This window comes from Astatotilapia calliptera, chromosome 9, assembly GCF_900246225.1.
Source record: "Astatotilapia calliptera chromosome 9, fAstCal1.2, whole genome shotgun sequence".
Taxonomy (NCBI): domain Eukaryota; kingdom Metazoa; phylum Chordata; class Actinopteri; order Cichliformes; family Cichlidae; genus Astatotilapia; species Astatotilapia calliptera.
Genome location: NC_039310.1, coordinates 9018046 through 9037551, shown reverse-complemented (window position 1 = coordinate 9037551; position 19506 = coordinate 9018046). Strand labels below are relative to the sequence as shown.

At 42.1% G+C, this 19506-nt stretch overlaps 2 protein-coding genes across 5 annotated transcripts; one reads left to right on the top strand and one right to left on the bottom strand.

Moving 5' to 3' along the window:
• Positions 1–24: 24 nt before the first annotated feature.
• Positions 25–6523, bottom strand: LOC113028957 (uncharacterized). Its single transcript, XM_026179458.1, has one exon. It carries the CDS (start codon positions 6518–6520, stop codon positions 518–520), a length of 6003 nt encoding a protein of 2000 aa, XP_026035243.1. The 5' UTR covers positions 6521–6523; the 3' UTR covers positions 25–517.
• On the top strand, positions 6516–18911 carry cpne3 (copine III). 4 transcript variants are annotated; one of them, XM_026179462.1, is made up of 17 exons: positions 9582–9725; positions 10324–10472; positions 10829–11008; positions 11399–11473; positions 11560–11631; positions 11721–11801; positions 13640–13729; positions 14452–14550; positions 14681–14767; positions 14849–14908; positions 15001–15134; positions 15315–15369; positions 15538–15589; positions 15715–15848; positions 16747–16983; positions 17729–17841; positions 18384–18445. In XM_026179462.1, exons 2-16 carry the CDS (start codon positions 10341–10343, stop codon positions 17837–17839), a joined length of 1599 nt encoding a protein of 532 aa, XP_026035247.1. In that variant the 5' UTR covers positions 9582–9725; positions 10324–10340; the 3' UTR covers positions 17840–17841; positions 18384–18445. The 4 variants fall into 4 exon arrangements, with proteins under 4 accessions (XP_026035245.1, XP_026035247.1, XP_026035244.1 ...); XM_026179460.1 differs by lacking the exons at positions 9582–9725; positions 17729–17841 and adding an exon at positions 6516–6604 and having other exon boundaries at positions 18384–18911; XM_026179459.1 differs by lacking the exon at positions 17729–17841 and having other exon boundaries at positions 9583–9725; positions 18384–18911.
• The last annotated feature ends 595 nt before the right edge of the window (positions 18912–19506 follow it).

Below are 19506 nucleotides of genomic sequence, written 5' to 3'. Positions count from 1 at the left end.
AAATATAAATATATTGAAGTGTGTCTCGTATGTTTTATGTAGTGGCGAATTTCTGTCCCAAGCTTCGAAAAAATAATTCTTCCACTTCTTAATGTGAGCTGTTCAGATTTATTTCTGACTCGTACATACAAACAAAAGATGTCACGGTCAAAAAACTATTTGCTGCTACAGCGCACACTTCCATTGCCGTCCTGGCTCACTCTAACCTGCTACAACACATGCGCTGTAATGTTTTCTTACCCGACACAAATTAAACACGCAGCATTTATTCTCTAACAACATATCATACAAAATTAAACATGTAACAATAACTGAAACAGTATCAAAAATATTTCTCTACAGATTGGCTCTAACATTTCCAGCCCCCTAATTGGAGGGCGTGAAGACTGACAATTAGCGAACACTTACAAAAGAGCCAAATAACATTAACACTTCCTGTATCACACATGGTCATTCAAATTATCTTTCACAAAACCTGTAACCGATCAGAACATATACTGTATTTTCTCATTCCAAGTTACATGACATTCTCACAGATCAAGCATAGCTTGTCAATGGGTCTTTCTAAGGTGTTAGTCTTTGTCTTGATGATCACACGCCGCACCAGACCCTTAGCATCTGGAATGACACGAAGAACTCTCCCCAACATCCACGAGCTTCTTGGCGCTGACTCGTCGACCACCATTACAATGTCCCCCACAGTTACATTTCTTCTGACCTGAGTCCACTTTTGACGCTCTTGAAGCATAGGCAAATACTCGCGCACCCACCTCTTCCAAAACAAGTCAGCAAGATATTGCACTTGCTTCCAACGGCGGCGGGAGTATGAATCTTCCTTTCTGAAAAGTCCAGGAGGCAAACCCGGCTTTTTCTTCATTAGTAGCAAGTGGTTAGGCGTCAGTGGTTCCAGGTCTGTTGGATCATCTGTTACTGTAGTCAGCGGTCTGTCATTTAGTACTGACTCCACTTCACACATTAGTGTCAGTAAACCTTCATCATTGACCAACTGTTCCTTCAGTATAGACCTCAGGACCTTCCTCACGGTTCTGATCTGCCTTTCCCATATCCCTCCAAAGTGAGAACCAGCGGGTGGGTTAAATACCCACTGGATTCCCTTTTGCATGAGACAATCTAGAATCTTTGACTGATTCCACTCTTGAATGGCTTCGCGTAACTCCCGTTCAGCAGCAACTAGGTTGGTGCCATTATCTGAACGCATGACAGATACCTGACCTCTTCTACACACAAAGCGTCTGATGGCGTTCAGACATGAATCAGTGTCCAAAGTGTGCGCAATTTCAATGTGCACTGCTCTTGTTGTAAGGCAGGTAAACACCACACCATACCTTTTTACTGTGCTACAGCCATGCTTCACATTAAACGGTCCAAAGTAATCCACCCCAACATTAGAAAAGGGGGGTTCATCAGGTAGAAGCCTATCCTCTGGCAAATCTGCCATCTTCTGTTCCAGTGGTTTGCCTCTAGTTTTCCTGCAGATTACGCACCTTGACAGAAACTTCCTCACTTCTGAGTTAGCGGATGGAATCCAATACTTCTGTCGCAGCCGTGAAAGCATATACAGTCTTCCACAGTGCCCAATCTTCTCATGTATATCCTGCAAGATCAGTGTGGTGATATGTGAGCCCTTTGGGATAATGACTGGGTGCTTCACATGTTCTGGCATCCCAGCAGCTGCGAGGCGACCACCAACTCTCAAAACTCCGTCCTGCATCACGGGATCAAGTTTCCTCAAGTGACTAGTCTTTGTCACACACTTGCCTTTCTTTAACATGGTGATCTCTTCTTGGAATTGTTGACTTTGACAGAACTTGATGATCTCTGTCTCAGCTTGCACCAGATCTTTCAGGGTAAGTGTTGTCTGCATTGATTCGTTGTCTTGTTCTTTCTGTTTAACGTACGTCTCTTTCCTTTTTTCACATCGTCGTAGCAGTAAGTCTTTGAGTTTGATCATCCATGCCACAGCTCTCTTCACTCGATGCCAGCTGGAATAGTGATTGATCAGCTTGTTCAACGTGTGCACATTCTCAGCTGCATTTGTGAGATGTACCATGGTTGCATGCCTCACTTCGCTGTCATCTTTATCAATCCTTTCCTTGTCAGGTCTTTCTGGCCACTGTCTTTCTGGGGTTTTCAGGAAAGCTGGGCCGTGGAACCAGCTTAGATTCTTCATGAGCTTAGATGGTGCAAGCCCTCTGGATGCACAATCAGCTGGATTGATTGCTGTACCAACGTACCTCCACTGCTGGGGATTTGTTAGCTCTCTAATGACCGCAACACGATTGGCCACGAATGTCTTGAAGCGAAGGTTTTCATTTTCAATATACTTCAACACAGTTGTGCTGTCAGTCCAGAATGTAGATTCAAGAAGATTCATCTGAAGCTCCGTTCTTAACATTTTGTCTGTCTTTGCAGCAACCATAGCTGCAGTCAACTCTATTCGTGGAATAGTGGTTTGCTTCAGGGGCGCCACACGGGATTTTCCCATCATTAACGTACAGTGAACCCGTCCGTCATTGCTGGTCATCCTCAAGTATGATGCTGTTCCATATCCACTTTCGCTCCCATCAGAAAAATGGTGGAGCTGTGCTGTTGCGACAGGACCGAAGTCCAATGGTCTCACACACCTGGGTACGGTTACCTCTGACAGCTGGCACAGCTCTTGTAACCACTTGTTCCACTTATGACTGAGCTGTTCTGGGATCTCATCATCCCAAGCAAGACCCTCCCTGCATAACTGCTGCAAGATCATTTTTGCAGGGAGAGTTCCTGGGGAAAGGAATCCCAGTGGGTCGTAGATGGAGCTGGTGACGGAAAGTATTCCACGTCTCGTCACAGGTCTTTCTTTGATGTTAATCCTGAACTTGAATGCGTCAGACTCAGGGCACCATAGAACTCCTAAAGCACGTTCCATAGGCAGCAGGTCATGGTTCAAGTTCAGGTCTCTGACATCTTTGGCTCTCTCATGCTCAGGGATGAATGAGAGCAAGGCACGACTGTTGCTTGTCCATTTCGTTAGGTGAAATCCTCCACCAGAACACAATTCAGTGAGGTCTGTGTATAACTCCATACCTTGAGTTTCCGTGGCAACAGACTTCAAGCAGTCGTCAACATAAAAATTTTCCAGAACTGTGCTTACAGCTTCAGGTGATGATTTGCTGCGGTTCTCCTCTGCTGTTCTTCGCAGTGCATAGTTGGCACAACTGGGAGAAGAAGTCGCACCGAAGATATGCACCATCATCCTGTACTCAGCAATGTCTCGATTGAGGTCCCCTGCTGGCCACCACAGAAAGCGCTGCAGGTCAGCATCGTCATCCGGGACACACACCTGATGGTACATTGCTTCAATATCTGCTGTAAAGGCTATAGACTCTTGCCTGAACCGTGTCAGCACTCCGATCAATGAGTTTGTTAAATCTGGCCCTTGTAGAAGTTCACTATTCAGTGAAACTCCTTGGTAGCTGGCAGCGCAGTCAAAGACCACCCTCAGCTTCTTTTTTTGTGGATGGTATACCCCATGGTGGGGAATATACCACTGTTTTCCATCCTTGCGGTTTAACTGTGTAGTTGGAACCTCAACGGCATATCCCTTGCTCAACATGTCACTCATGAAGGCAGTGTATTCTTCATGGAGTGCAGGATTCCTCTTCAGCTTGCGCTGAAGGCTCAGTGCACGCTGTAACACTGCACTTCGATTGTTCGGCATCTGAACGCACGACTTCTTCGTAGGAAGACTTATGGAATAGTGTCCATCAGTGAGACGAGTAGAGCTTGACACAGACTCCATAAAGTGGTGGTCCTCTTGAGACATTCCTGCTTTATCATCACAGTGACGCTCTGGAAAGTCGTGGTTATACTGTCGTACAAGCAGTTGTTCCACGTTGTCAATGGCTATTCTGTTCACAATAGCACATGGTTGTACATCATTGGCTGCAGTATCCGTTTCTCTGAGTGGTCCATTCAGAATCCATCCAAGTGCTGTCTTTACGGCATATGGACCATTGTCCTCACTTGGGATCACCTTCCATGGCTCCAATATGGTGTATTCTTTAGTTCCAATGAGAAGCTCCACTTCAGCCTCAATATGAGGCAACCTCACTTCGCGTAGGTACGGCCACTTGTCAACCTCTTTCTGGAGTGGGATGTTCTCTCTGGAAACAGGAATACTTTTCTGTGTGAAGACCTTTGACAGTGCGATAAAGTTGTTGTCTGCCAGACTGCTGACTTCCAATTCTGTGAGCACATAACTCTCCTCTCGACTTTTGGAATTAATGGTCCTCAACGTTAGCTCGGTTCGTCTGCCTTGCACCTTCAGCTGCCTTGCCAAGGCTTTGGTGCAGAACGATGCAGAGCTACCTGGGTCAATGAAAGCGTAAACCTCCACAGCCTTGTCACTCTTGCAGGACTTCACCCTTACAGGTACAATGGCAAGCACGCAGCTGCCTCCAGCCCCAGTACAGGCACTTGTCTCCTTTTCTTCAGACAACCCTGCTGGGCCTTTAGCAGTGCTACCCATATTGACCTCATCGGGAGGCTTCTCTTCCTCATAACTTGAGAAGTGCAACAAACTTGGATGCTTGAGTGAACAAACCTCGCACACCATCTTCTTTTTGCAATCTCTGCTCATGTGACCCTTTAGCAGGCATCCAAAGCAAAGTCCGTTTTTCTTCAAGTAGTCCACTCTATCCTTATGAGTCTCCTCTCTAATCTTGTAACACTCTTGCAGTGTATGAAGTTTCCCACAGAACATGCAAGGTCTTGTGAAGGCGCAGTTGAGTGAAAGGTCACTCTGGTTCTTACTAACTCTGCTTCTTTTGTCCATTTCTGAACCTTGGTTAACCTTGATAGCAAAGCTGCTCCCATGTCTAATGTCTTTCTTCAACTTATTTCCTTGCTGTGGCTTTTTTATAACCTTGTCTGACACTGCTGTTTCAAGATCGCCAAAGAGTGGGTCGGACATGATCTTTGCTTGGCGTTCAACGAAGGCCACCAGCTCTGTGAATCTTGCTCTGTTGCAGCGCCGCTCCTGGATATCATATGCATGGACTCTCCAGCGCTCTCTTATTTTAAATGGCAACTTGGAAATGATGACCCTCATAGTTGCAGGGTTGTCCATCTCTTCCATATAGTCCACATCCTCCATAGCATTACGACAGCTCACCAGGAATACAGAGAATGCGCTCAACGCCTTTCCATCTTCAGCCTTAATTTGTGGCCACTTCGATGCCTTCTCAATTAGCGTGCCAGCAATCTGTAACTCATTTCCATATTTATCTTGAAGCAGCTGCAAAGCCCTTTCATACCCCCGATGTTCAGGCATATGCTGACAACTCCTCACAAGATCACGAGGCTCGCCTCGAGTATACTGCTCCAGAAAATATAGCTTGTCTGAATTGCTATCAGCTCTGGTGTCAATAGCGTGCATGAATGCCCTCATAAACGACCTGTATTCCAAAGGATCTCCGTGGAACACTGGCACATCCCTTTGTGGTAACCGAGCCAGCTGTTGGTTCTTTACAAGCATCTCTGTGATATCTGCCTGTTTCTGCATAACTTGATAAAGCTCACTTGGTCTGGTCTCCTGAAGTGAGACACCATCTTGGCGTTGGCTCGGCCCCTGCAGTGGAGTTCTATGTGTCTTAGGCATGGCCCCTGCTGCAGTACTTGGATCACCAGGATTCCTCCAAGAGGCAGACCTCTCTATCTCTGTTGGCTTCCCTGGTGTGTGTTTTACGTTGCCATGACCATTTTCGTTATTCATCTTCAGGAGGTCACGACGTGGCATTACCGTAAGTCTGGTTTCACTCACTTGAGACTTAACTCCTTCACATTCCTCATACACTTTCACTTTGGCAGTAGACACTGCAATGGCTGTTTCAATTTCCAGTCTTTCCTTTGCAGCTTTAATTTCTGCTTCTTTTAACTCTAGAGCCTGTTTTTCTTTCAGAGACGCTGCTCGTGCCATCAGAGCTGCTCTGTTAGCTTCTTCCTTGACGCGCTCCGACGATGCTGTCGACACCCTTGACGTGTTGGATACTTTAGACTTGTTTGACACTCTAGATGTTTTTGACACTCTGGATGCACTGTCCATGGGAGTTATCTCTTGATCACATGTTTGTATTTCAATCCATGTATTAACTCTATTAATGAACTGCAAACATCGTTCTGACATTGGCTGAAACCAAAGTTGTTGGTCAGCCTCCTTTTCCTCCTCATCTTTAATACACAGCAACACTGCATAATTGCATTCTTGAAACTCTTCATACAACTTCTTGTAAACTTTCAGTGCCTCTCTCACATCATTTACAGCCGGCAGAATTTCATGGCTCAAAAGTCGCTCAGTTTCATCTTCTTGTGCTGTCACTTGTCCTAATTTGCCTCTTCTCACCTTTGTGAGCTGATGCAGTTTGAACTCCAGACCTTTGTCTGTCATCGCCCTCTGGCTGCCATCACGCGTAACTACACCCACACTGTCGTTAATGTCGTCCGCCATTGTAATCATATAACACCGCTAAGCCGTAATGATTTTCTTCGGCACAGCTGTCGGGTGGTGTACTGCACAAACTCCTTTATGCTACTTCCACAGGTAAGATGCATCTGACAAAACACCTTTTACTTAGCTGTTCTCCGTGTTGTTGTATGTAGGCGTCCTTATGCCGACGATCCGGTGACTTTTCTATGTCTCAGTCGGTGGCTCCACCGCGGAAAACATTCCTCCGTTACTCGATAGTTTTTTGACTTTTATGTAGTGGCGAATTTCTGTCCCAAGCTTCGAAAAAATAATTCTTCCACTTCTTAATGTGAGCTGTTCAGATTTATTTCTGACTCGTACATACAAACAAAAGATGTCACGGTCAAAAAACTATTTGCTGCTACAGCGCACACTTCCATTGCCGTCCTGGCTCACTCTAACCTGCTACAACACATGCGCTGTAATGTTTTCTTACCCGACACAAATTAAACACGCAGCATTTATTCTCTAACAACATATCATACAAAATTAAACATGTAACAATAACTGAAACAGTATCAAAAATATTTCTCTACAGATTGGCTCTAACACTTTTATTTTCCAGTAATACCTACAAAATAAATCATTAGATACTGCGACAGAATGAAATGCCATGACTGCAAACTTGGAAGAACGCTGACCTAGAAAGAGCAATGATATATATTAAGGCAGCATCATTTTCAAAAGTCCGGAGGCAGATATGACTCAATGATGTGATAATGCGATTGGGCTTGAGTACTGTTATTTTTCATTAACATGAGATTAGAGCAAGCGTTTAACCAGTAGGAATGTCACTAATTACATTTACTACTTTAATCCACTATTACTTCATTTAGGTATTTCTATATTGTGCTCATTTGTGTTGCACCCGTGTTGTAGAGTGCTGCTTTTAAAATACTTGCTTGTTTGTCCAAAAGCCTCTTATACCCTTTAAGTTAAATTTTAATTCACTAAAATTAAATAATTGTAAATATAATCTTAGGTCTCTGAAAAACAAATGCTCACGCGATGGTCTGCAACGCAGCGGAGTGAAGCCACTGAGCAGCCCAACTTTCTCCAGGTGAAATCAGTTTCTCCTGGTGATGTTTTAACACAAAACGTTTAAGACAAATAAGTTTGTAATGAATTAAATGTCTGCTGAAGGTTATGGATGGTTTAGTACATACATTAATCACATGCAGTAGTGCGGCCACATTTAAAAATATTACCCAAAACACTTCACGGAGCAACAAAAACAAGTTTCCTCAGTGAGTGGTAGAAATGGTACAAACAGTAAGTTATTAAAAATCAGAATTATATTCAAACTCTGACTGAAATTTGACAGCCACTCAAAACCTTTCTGAACATGGCCATGATGAAACAGAAATCTCACAAAACCAGAGAAATGTCCTTAAGATCTTAGATCTAATAAGCAAACATGATGCATTAGTGAAAAGACGACCGTCACAAGGTCCCACAAACGCAAAATATATCAGCAAAAGCACTCAAAAGGAGATTCTGGGATGTTTAGCTGAAGTGGTGAGTGAGGAAATCCTCAAGAATGTTAAAGAAAGTTAACATTTTTCTATTTTGACACATGAGACAAAGGACATAAAAAACAAAAACTGAGCAGTCGTCTCTAGTTGTAAGATATTATTATGATGGTGCGACTCAGGAGAGCTTCCTTGAATACCAAAGAGCAGAACAATTGGATGCTTCCAGTTTAAGAGAGAAGATCATTTGATGTCTGGAGAAGTAAGAGATGTAATATAAAGAGAACGTGGTGCTGACTCTGTGAAAGATGTCGCAGAAGCTGCATGTTTTTTCACTGCTGGAAAGACTGTATACATTCATGTCAGGCTCACATCACAATAATCAGATTAATATTCAAAAAGAAATGTTTGGTATGCCAGCACAAGAATGACCAAAACTGAGTGACCCTAGGTGGTCCTGTTGCTTTGCTACGCATAAAACCCTTCCTGGCAGGTTGTCTGCAGTAATGAGAGCGCTGGAGGAAAATCCACAAAATGCTGTAGATGCAAGAGGATTACGCTCTCAGACTGACTCCACGGGACTCCTTATGGTCTTCAGAAAATTTCTACGTGAAACAAAGATTTTGTCTGAGAAGCTCCAGTCAATAAATATGGACCCTGCCAAAGCAGCCGACCTTAATGAAGCCTCCGACAGACGTTTGAAGACTACCTCAAAGAGGAGAGCTTTGATGAGCTGTGGCGTATAGCCACTGAAACATGCAGTAGTTGCCATCTTTCTACCATTGCCAAATCAAAAAGACCAAAACAAACATCTAGCAGACTGTCTGATAGTCTTAGTCTTATCTACATTTGGACAGAAAACAAATGTCAACAGCAAAGATGCCTTTACAGTCTCTATATTCCTTCCCATTATAGATAGGTGAGATCATTTCTCCATATATGACTCTGAATTGCAAGACTTACAAACTGAGATGTGCCATACAATACGACTTCTTGAAAGAAACAAAGCAAATGGCAGAGAGTGCCCATCCAGTTTGTGACATTCCTGGAACCTTGGAAGGAGGTCTTCTTGGAATTATTTTGCTTGTGCAATTGTCTGTGTTTCCTTAGAAGAGGTAATGATGCAATTAATAGTTTTAAAGCATTTTTGTGGATATTTTGTTGACTCCATTTACACATAGGGGATTTACACATACATCACTGAAGATGTGCCACCCTGCCGAGATCTCTTGCCCCTCCTTTGCCACCCCAATGTAAAATTTTCTAGATCCGCCACTGCTGAAGTAAAAAGTGAGTTTTTTTCCCCATATTTTGCAAAACCATTATCCAACACTAAAGTATGTTTAAACTCTTGTGCAGCTCCACTTTTCACGTAATAGATCATTAGCAGGACAAAATACTGCATATAAGTTTGAAAACTGTACCCAGTGTTTTGTTTTTTGGCTTTACTCGAGTTTAAAGTAGTTTACACTGGTTTTATATCAGATTGATCATATATCCCCCTCTTGCCCTTAGCCCCCCACCCAGCCACCCGCACACACAGATTCCTGGTGACGCCCCTGTTCGTTTAAAGTGGTGGGCGTGGTTTCGTGCTTTCGAGATTAAGCGGACGGGAGCTACTTTTCCTTACAAGAGCACTGTGCCAAGGGAGTGTTACCAGTGTCGGTTATAGTAGCCAATATTTTCTTTCCGTGAGTCCCATAACGCGTCTCACACTTTCAAAGGTAAGCCTGAATTTAAACTAGCTATTACTAATTTTGCGGAAGTTGACGTGGTATACCAGCTAACCTAGTTAGTTGTCAGTTTATTAGCCCTGTGAGCCTACGAGCAGTCTTTTTTTTTTAAGTGCTCTTTAGCTTTTCTGCTCCACACCCACTGCACGGCATTAATGGTTGTGTCACATTTTCCAAGACACTGTGCAGCAGAGAAGCATTGTACGTAAGTGAATTCATTGGCTACCTTAGTCATAACGGGATAGTGTAACGTTAGCACCCCTAATGTAGTGTAACGTTAGACCGCTAATAGTTAAACGTAATGTCGAAGCAAAAAAATCCTCCCGAAAACAAAAAACAAAACAAACCCGTCTGTGTGTTAGAACAACATCACTGCCTAGCTGCACGACTGGTTTCGTTTAGAGGGAGGCTGGGAGGGCTAACAGTAGCGTCACAATTGTATACCTACGTAAACAAACGCAAAAATGTCAGTATTTCAGGACGATCTTCACTAAACATTACCACAGCCACTTACTGTTAAATCAGTGCTCATAGTACTGTGTAGTGCAATGTCTGTTTTTTTAACATCTCTATGTTGTTGTCTTCCCAGTTTATTACCAGTCAGACATGGCTGCCCAGTGTGTAACCAAGGTGGAGCTGACTGTGTCCTGTGAGAACCTCCTGGACAAAGACGTCGGCTCAAAGTCAGACCCCCTGTGTGTCCTGTTAATGAACAGCTCTGATTCTCAGTGGTATGAGGTCAGTGTGTTTAGCAGGTCTAAATGATTTGAGTGTCAAACCCACCATCATGAGCCTGTATTCCATACCAACTTTGAAAGGAACAGATAGATTCCTAAGAGTCTCTCCCTACACTGGAAAGCTGATAAGACAGGATATTGGAAAGCCCACATGTTCTCTAGGTGCAATCGGTTATATCACTGTAGTAGGAGAAAAGCTACAGTTCAGTGTTAATTGTTAACAGTGTTAAAAGCCCCCTGAAGGGATAGTTTCCATTTCCTGTTTCCTCACTGTGTGTCTCAATACAAACTACTGCTTTGTGAAGAGTTCACAGCACTAATTTCTCTCTGACTAACTGATGCAATCTTTTCTAACAGGTGGGTCGCACAGAGAAAGTCCAGAATTGTCTCAGCCCAAAGTTTGCAAAGAAGTTTGTCGTTGACTACTACTTTGAAATAGTGCAAAAGCTGAAGTTTGGAGTTTATGACATTGACAACAAGACAATTGACCTGACTGACGATGACTTCCTGGGTGAACTAGAATGCACCCTGGGCCAAGTAAGGTTTCCTTCTCTTTTCCTCTTTCTGCAAGGCTGAAGGTTTTCAGTGTTCAACATTTCAGAATTAATTTCTGTTAAATGAAGTAAACAAGATTTTGCAGGTGCAAAACTGGTAGGACTTATACTTTGCTGTAAGAGGACACTACAGTGTTACCATGTTGCAGATGAAGCATTAACATCCCTGATAAGCAGTTGCTGGTTCGACTCTTATCAGTGTAATGTGACCTCATGTGTTCATTATGCCCGATTTGTCATTTGCTTAATGGTCTGCAGGCTGCTGTGTATTACTCATTTATTCTCTTGTCTTCATTCTGAGCCTATTCATTCAAATTATTTTGCTGTGGCTAATTGTCTTTGTCAAAGTGCATGCTTTTTTGCTTGCTTTTAGGTTGTATCTAGTAAGAAACTGACCCGACCGCTTGTGTTGAAGAACAAATCACCAGCAGGGAAAGGGACCATCACAGTGAGTGATGCAGAAAGCTGCAGATAAACAGTTGGATGGTGTTGTTTTGCTTTTGTCTCAGTCATTTATCTTTAATTGTGTTATAGATCAATGCAGAGGAAATAAAAGACAATAGGGTGGTGAATTTTGAAGTGGCAGCAAGAAAACTAGACAACAAGGTATGGCTGATACAGCGTTATAACTTAAATTCATTCTTTCATTTTTAGGTATTATTGACCTCATTCCCTTTATTCATTTTCGTACACAGGATTTGTTTGGAAAGTCCGACCCCTACCTGGAGTTCTACAAGCAGACAGAAACAGGCTGGCAGCTGGCTCACAGAACAGAGGTGAACACAAAGCTTTTACACTGCTCCTGCCTATCCAAAAGATACCAAATAACAGAACTAAAAGTTGTAACTAGATACACAGTGACCATCAAAACGATGAAACAATATTGACGTAAACAGTTTATTTTGCGACACCACGAAACAAACGATAGCGTAAAATGAAACGATAGACGTTTTTATATCGTCATCTGATATATATCGTCATATCGAACAGCCCTACTTCTAAAGAAAACTAATATATTTAGAAGACACATTATTTCTATTTGCACACAATAACAAAATTACTCCAGAAAAATGACCGGGGTCAATATTATTAGTACCCTGATAAACGGACCTTTTCATTGAGCTGTAGCACAGACCATTGCTGTGCAATGATGTGATTTAGCTATTTAATGTTCAGAGGTTGTAAAATGAAGAGGGGAAGACTATCTTTAAATTTACACATACTATAAAAACATCAGGAGAGGTTTGAGCTGTCACTGGAGAAAGCGTCATGCCAAAAATGAAAGCAATCAGTTTAGACTTGAGAAAAGAATTGTTGATGCTCACAGAGGAGGAGATGGATGTGCAAAGTTATCACAGCATTTCTGAGTGTCAAGAGCTACAGCGAGAAGTATCAATTCAATATTCTTATGATTGGAGAAAGAATGGAGAGGCGTACAACCCAAAGATCATCATCATCTCCACAGTGAAACATGGTGGTGGGAATATTATGCTGGCGGATGCTTCAGTGTGTCTGAAACTGGGAATCTCATCAAGGTGGATGAAATCATGAAGAACGATATGGGAAGTAAAGCAATGACCCATCAATTATGGCAGTCATGGCGAAAAACTCTCTGCAGAAGACCAAATTTTCTCCTTATCTCTAACTTCTCTGATGGAGGAACAGTGATTTTTCTCTTCACCCTCAATATTCAGGGTGAAAAGAGGAACTTATGATGGTGTAACTGTTAAACACAGCTTTTGCACAATTATTATTAGCTAACACTAGCTTAGTTAGCAACTGCTCAGACACACATAGCTGCTAATTATCGGTGAATTACATACATCTCTCTCTTGGCAGTGTGTACCTCACAACAGGATGTATTATTTATCTGATAATACAATTACAATGTTCCATAAGGCACTAACAGCAGAACATTCTAGTTTAGTGACTGGATTTGGTGGAGGTGAGGCGTAGCAGATGGCTTTAGGCTGTCTCTTCTCATCTACCTGTCAAAGAGGCCACACCCTAACTTTAAGTCTTAACCAAACAGGTGAGTGATTATAAAAGCTAGAGAGCCTGATACAAACAGTTTTCCGTACCAGGTTGTAAACCTGTTAATTTAAATTTTGAAGTTTGGCATTTTGAGAAGGGGGTTGACTCTGTTTTAGAGTCAGGCTCCAGACTCTATATTGTTGTTGTTCAGTGAGTCATGGCATTAACTTAAGCCTGTGCTTTGTTTCTCAAATACTGAAAACCGGTTTTGATCCAAATGTGAGGGTGTATTTATAGCTTTTCTTTCTTGGAAGGACTGGGCTCTTGTTTGAGACCAAATAAGCTCCAGAGGGGAAAAAACATTTTTCCTCCTCCATGTGGTGCTCCCCAGCACCTGATCAAGAACTCTCTGTATGTCTGATACTAAAATTTCCTTTGTTGGATAACAAACTGTAGCTGTAGCTTTTGCGTTGTTGTTATTAGGTGGGCCGCCTACCAGTTGGTGACACAGCATCAACAAACCACAGATGAGATAAAAGGAGCATATTTGACATTTTCTCCAGTGACATGTTGACTAAACCAGACCGACTGGACTTGTAGTATCCTGCAGTATCTGATTGTGATGAACTGTTTTTCTCAGGTGGTGAAGAACAACTTGAATCCAACATGGAGGCCGTTTCGAATCCCTCTGCAGTCTCTCTGTGGAGGAGACATGGAGAAGCCAATAAAAGTAAGTAAATGATTTCAATCCACTGGGCACCTACAATCACTCTGATTTTTCTTGTTGAGTTCAAATTCGCTGTTCTGCTTTAGAGCTGTCGGAGTAAGTGGTACTTCAAAACATACAAAGTAACTAGCGTGTTACAAATTAGCTTGATGATATTTTTTTTAACCTCTGAAGCAAACATGTCAGGAAGGAAGCACTTTCCCACCATAGAGGACAAGTGAGTTATTTGTGAATCAAAGTATTTGTATTTTTACATCTCTCCATCATTTCCTGTGTGATGTGTGCGTGAAAGGACCACATTGGGAACAAGGCGGGGTCTCTGCAAGGTGCTCGCCACTTTTATCAAGTTTACCATTCGTGAAAAGCAACACATACAAGTCCAGTCATTTTACTGTCCGCCTCTCTTCAAGAACACGTGGAGTACAAAGTGTTCATTTGAGTGTTTCCTTTGCATGTTGTTTGTTTCTTCTGTTTTGTTTGTCTGCAGAGAGGAACTTCACCAAACCTTTTCTCATTTGTCTATAATGGCATCCAGCACTGCGGATATTTTTAGTTTTTATTCGTAGCCCTCCTAGTTACTGAGAATAATCCCATTTCCACAGAGAAAGTATTCTTAGCAAAGTCTGGTTATTTATTACTTCTGCTTTGGGTGAACTGACCCTTAATGGAAGATTTTCCCCTCCAGTTTAACTCGATCACGACCAAATGTTTTTGCCCGTTTTCAGGTTGAGTGTTACGACTACGACAATGACGGGTCACATGATCTTATTGGCGTCTTTGAGACGACAATGAAACGCCTCCAAGAAGCCTCACACACTTCTCCGGTATGAGAGTACTGCAATATGTGGGCAGCTCAAACATTTCTGCACTGTGTTTGAGTTGATGGCTAAAACTGCCCTTTGGTCTCTGACATTGCAACAGAATGTGGCCTTTACTGTGGTTTTATTCTTGCAGGCAGAGTTTGAATGCATCAACAGTAAAAAGAAACAGAAGAAGAAAAGCTACAAGAACTCTGGTGTTGTGAGCGTAAAGCTTTGCCAGGTGTGGTACTGATTTTTGTTGTTGTTTTGTTTTTGCTTTTTGCTATTTAAACTGACTTGATGACCAGTATACTTGTTCCAGGTGGTGAAGGAGTATACATTCTTGGATTATATTATGGGAGGCTGTCAGATTAACTTCACTGTGAGTCTCGTCTTCTCTGTTTCTTTTCCGTTTTCATTCATTCATCTTTGCAGTAAGGTTTTCTATAGCTTCACCTGTATGTTTGCCAATAGGTGGCCGTTGACTTCACAGGTTCCAACGGGGATCCTCGGTCACCCCAGTCTCTGCATTACATTAGTCCCCAGGGTGTTAATGAGTATCTCACTGCAATCTGGTCAGTGGGTAATGTCATCCAGGACTATGACAGGTAGGAATATATTTCACATACCTGGTATTATTAGTGTAAACTATGAGATATTTAAAGCTACTTAAGTAGAGTTGTATGATAGGGACTCATTTAACTTGGCTGATAACTGTATCAACTTATTGGCAATGCAATCTATGGCTCATAATTCAAATAAGCTTTTGGTTTGTCTTTCATGTTTAGTGATAAGATGTTTCCTGCATTTGGCTTTGGAGCCCAGATTCCACCCACATGGCAGGTAAAGCTTCTGTTTATATGAAATGAGACATTTCCACACCACATAAGACAGTTTTTTGTTTGTTACCATACTGTAGATTGTGCTTTGACATTGTTAGATCACACTGTGAACCTGTGATGTTTGCTCTAATTTGCTGATTTTTCTCTGTTATAATCTATTGTGTTACAGGTTTCCCATGAGTTTCCGCTCAATTTCAACCCATCAAATCCATTTTGTGCAGGTGTGTTTACAGATAAATGCACTGGAGCTGATGTTTCATTACTTACTATACACATGCACCCTAGTACACTGTAGTTCTCAGTTTGTAGTGTGTTTAATCAATGGTGTCTGTATGGGTGTGTGTAGGTGTTGAAGGTGTGGTTGAAGCCTACAGAAGCTGCCTGCCTCAAGTCAAACTGTACGGTCCCACCAATTTCTCCCCGATTATCAACCACGTGGCCTGCTTTGCAAAGCAAGCCCTCCAGCAGACCACTGCAGCTGTGAGTATTTCACCTCTTCAGCTCACTCACTGTAGGCAAGGGCTTTCAGTTTCATATTTGAAATTTAATTTAATGCTTTAACATGCGGACCATCTACAATTGACAAAATAAGAGATTGATGCATGCTTAACATACAACCCCACCCAGTGGATGAACTGAGGGACTGCACCAAGGGCTGGTATAAGGTAAATAAGGGTTGTTCAATGCTGTGAATAATGCAAACTCCAACATTATGGAGTAGAAGGATATGAGCCTAGTAGGTTATCTTTTACTCTACAACTCTGTGAGCATTTGCAATATTCCAGCCTGCACTGAAGAGTAAGAGATATTAGTAATGTCATGAGTAGTGCAGTCTACAAATTCATATGTTTAGTCATCGGTTCTAGTAAGATCATAGTGTGTTAAAGTCTTAGCACTCAACTTGAAAACCTTGCAAAAACATTTGCTTTTGGAGCGAGCAAACTCAAAAATGTTTTTTGTACATCCCAAATCCAAAACTAAAAAACTGCAAGTGTTTGCAATATCTCTTGGAATTTGTGAGCCATTATTGGATACTGTATTTGGGAAAATAATTAATCTTACATCATGGCCACATATGCTGTCCTGTTAATAAGGAAAAAGTGGGTTATGAATTCACTACCTCATTTATACTCTCAGTAAACATTTGGTTCAGGCAGTCCTGTCAGTGTAATGGTTGTATAATCTTCACATTGAAGCAGGTGATTTAATAATAGCTTGATCCAAAGCTACAGGATAACAGGGGATGGGGCTTTCTGATGCTCGAGGGGCACTAAGCAGTAGAACTGAGCAAATATCAGAGTTTTGATGAGGATTCAAAAGCTTCTTGCTTACATGTTGCTGTAATAGTTGTGTTTTTGTTGTTGTTGTCTTCTTGTAGCAATATTTTGTTCTGCTGATCATCACTGATGGAGTGATCACGGACATGGACGAGACGCGCAACGCTATCGTCAACGCATCTCGCCTGCCCATGTCTATCATCATCGTCGGGGTCGGAGGGGCGGACTTCAGTGCCATGGAGTTCCTGGATGGAGACGATGGTCGTTTGCGCTCTCTCACTGGCGAGGCTGCCATGAGAGACATTGTCCAGTTTGTACCATTCAGGCAGTTTCAAAATGTAAGTGACAGTAAAAACATCAAGTTTTTGTTGTTTTTGTTTTATATCTATATGTACCAGGTTTCTGGATGCTGTTAGCTTTGGGTGTCCCCCTGATTTTTCTGTCCACATTGCATGTACTTTGTTTTTTGTTTTTTTTCTAAGCTGACATTAAAATTACAAACTAAACGGAGCAGAGTGTTTCTCGAGCCAATACCAGTTAATCATATATATCCAAAGTGAGGGATTGCCTGCGCCTCAGCCTAAAAATCATCTAAGCTGTTTTCACACATGAAATGTTGCGGGAAACATGTTAGGACAACCAGAGAATGTCCCTTCTCACATTTTCCACATCCCAAGAACAATGCCCATGTGGGCCCACAGTGGGAAAGTGTGGGTGAACTGTGGGGTTGTGTAGGCGGGGCAAACCCACACTTACACCATGTAAGTCCCAAGTTGGGTGTGCTAATGCTGGGTCTCTGCTTCGTGTAGTCCACTCTATGGGCTGCCTCACTGGAGCCTTACATTTCATGCCAGTGAAATATGCTGTTTGGTGTAGGAGAGGAGGTTTCATGGGCTCTTCCCACATGAGTGCGTTGTTAAAAGAGAGCCGGGAGGCTGACGGCCGTTTAATGTCCAGTCTGACTGAGACTGACAGATGCATTACCACAACCTGTGTAATGTCTGGAAACATGCAGAGCTACAGCGCATGTGTGGAAACAGCTTTAGCTTATCTCTTTGCTTTGTTTTATCCATTTCTTTTCAGGCGCCCAGCCAGGCTCTTGCCCAAAGCGTATTGGCCGAGTTACCTCAGCAAGTGACCTCCTTCTTCAGTTCATTGAAACTGAAGCCTCCCCAAGATCCTAGTCCTTCATAGGGGTACCTCAGAAATATTAAGTCATAAACCCTGCTTTCATCTAACTTCTCCTTCACCTGCACGAAAAACTGCAGCAATGAATCACTGCATGCGATTCATCATCAGTCTGGTACAACAAAGTCTGTCGTACTGTCTGACTGAGTATCTGTGGCTCTGGTTAAAGGCACTGGTGGCACTCTGACTTATATTAAAGGAAAATTCCTCTATTTACGTAACGCTGTTAAAGCGGCACTTTGTTGTTAAAGTGATAAGCAGTTGAGCACATCTTTGATCGGTCCAGGAGTTTTGATTAATGTTAGCCTACCACCGGCCTCAAAAGTATAATCATCTCTGCTGGAGTGTGACGTAATTACAGCCTCAGAAAGTGTCAAGATAACATCTGAAATCCAATGTTTATTAAAGTGTGTGGAATTTTCCTTTAAGCTCTCTTCATTTCCATCACTCTCTCCTTGCTGTGTTCAATACTCGTGCAAGGAATCAGTTAAAAACATGTAGAATTATTTTCCTCTTCACTGTTTTTGACTTGACTCTTTTTGCTCTTCAGGCACCGAAGGAAGCGCTGGCAAAGACCGTGCTGGCTGAAGTACCAGGTCAGCTGGTGGATTTTTTTAATACCATGAAACTGAGTCCACCCAACTCCAACCCTGCAACCAACCCTGCAGGCACTGTGTAGCAGACTCATCTCATCTCCAGCAACTATAGATCACCTCATAGCTTCCTCACATTATGCAATCACCACACTGAGATAATAGAAAACACATCCTACACAATCACTCTCCTCGGTTGAATAATCTGTTATTGCTTTTAGATGCTAAAACAGGCTTGGTGCTTTTGAGATTACAGTGAATTCTAAAGCAACTGCAAAATAACCCACACTAAGATTTAAGGCTTTAGTGTTAATGTAATATTTACTGAATAACAGGATATTCAGATTTACAAGATAAAACACTGCAAAGCAGTGTGATTAATTTTTTTTTAATGCGTGTTTGTTGGCTCCAGGTAAAATGTAGAATAGGGAGTTCTGGGCTTCTCTGCTTAGGCTGCTGCCCCCACGAGCCGGCCCCAGATAAGCGGGAAAAAAATGGATGGATGGAGGTAAAATGTAAAATAATAAAGATTATCTTTTGATAGCATCATACCACATGTTTATTCTTGTTGTTTTTGGCACGTGGAGCTTCTTCTAAAAGCTGTGGCATTATTGCACATTTATAGCAAAACATTATATTATTCTGTTTAGTTAGAATGAAATGCCAAACCCAGAGTATTATTCTGAAAGGATGTTGTGATAACTGGAATGTATAATGCCAGTTTCTAGTTTTGTGTCAGCTACATTTAGATACTTTATCACTTGGATGAAGATTAGCAAAGTTACCACGGGATCATTTCTTCAACTGGACCAACAACTAAGAGGAACATAAATCAGTATTAAACATGCTGGCACAGTAGAAACCAAACTCAGGACTGATTGTTAGTCATATATAGAGTCTAAATGATACCGTAGTTTTTAAGATCGATAATGATATTTGGTGAGTTTAATAATCTGATACTTTGATATATAGGCAGACTTTTGTTTTTTTTCTTCTCTTACCTTGTTTACTCTGCCCACCTTTGCTTGTTTTGTGGCTTTCCAAACATACATGCTGCCAACAGGGAAGCTGCATGTTTCA

Excerpts from the sequence above, each read along its gene's own strand:
- cpne3 (XM_026179460.1), top strand. The coding sequence starts at position 10,341 with ATGGCTGCCCAGTGTGTAACCAAGGTGGAGCTGACTGTGTCCTGTGAG. Across the intron at positions 15,135-15,314 it reads GTCATCCAGGACTATGACAG|TGATAAGATGTTTCCTGCAT; the intron begins GTAGGAATATAT and ends TTTCATGTTTAG. Across the intron at positions 15,849-16,746 it reads TCCAGCAGACCACTGCAGCT|CAATATTTTGTTCTGCTGAT; the intron begins GTGAGTATTTCA and ends GTCTTCTTGTAG.
- LOC113028957 (XM_026179458.1), bottom strand. The coding sequence starts at position 6,520 with ATGATTACAATGGCGGACGACATTAACGACAGTGTGGGTGTAGTTACG.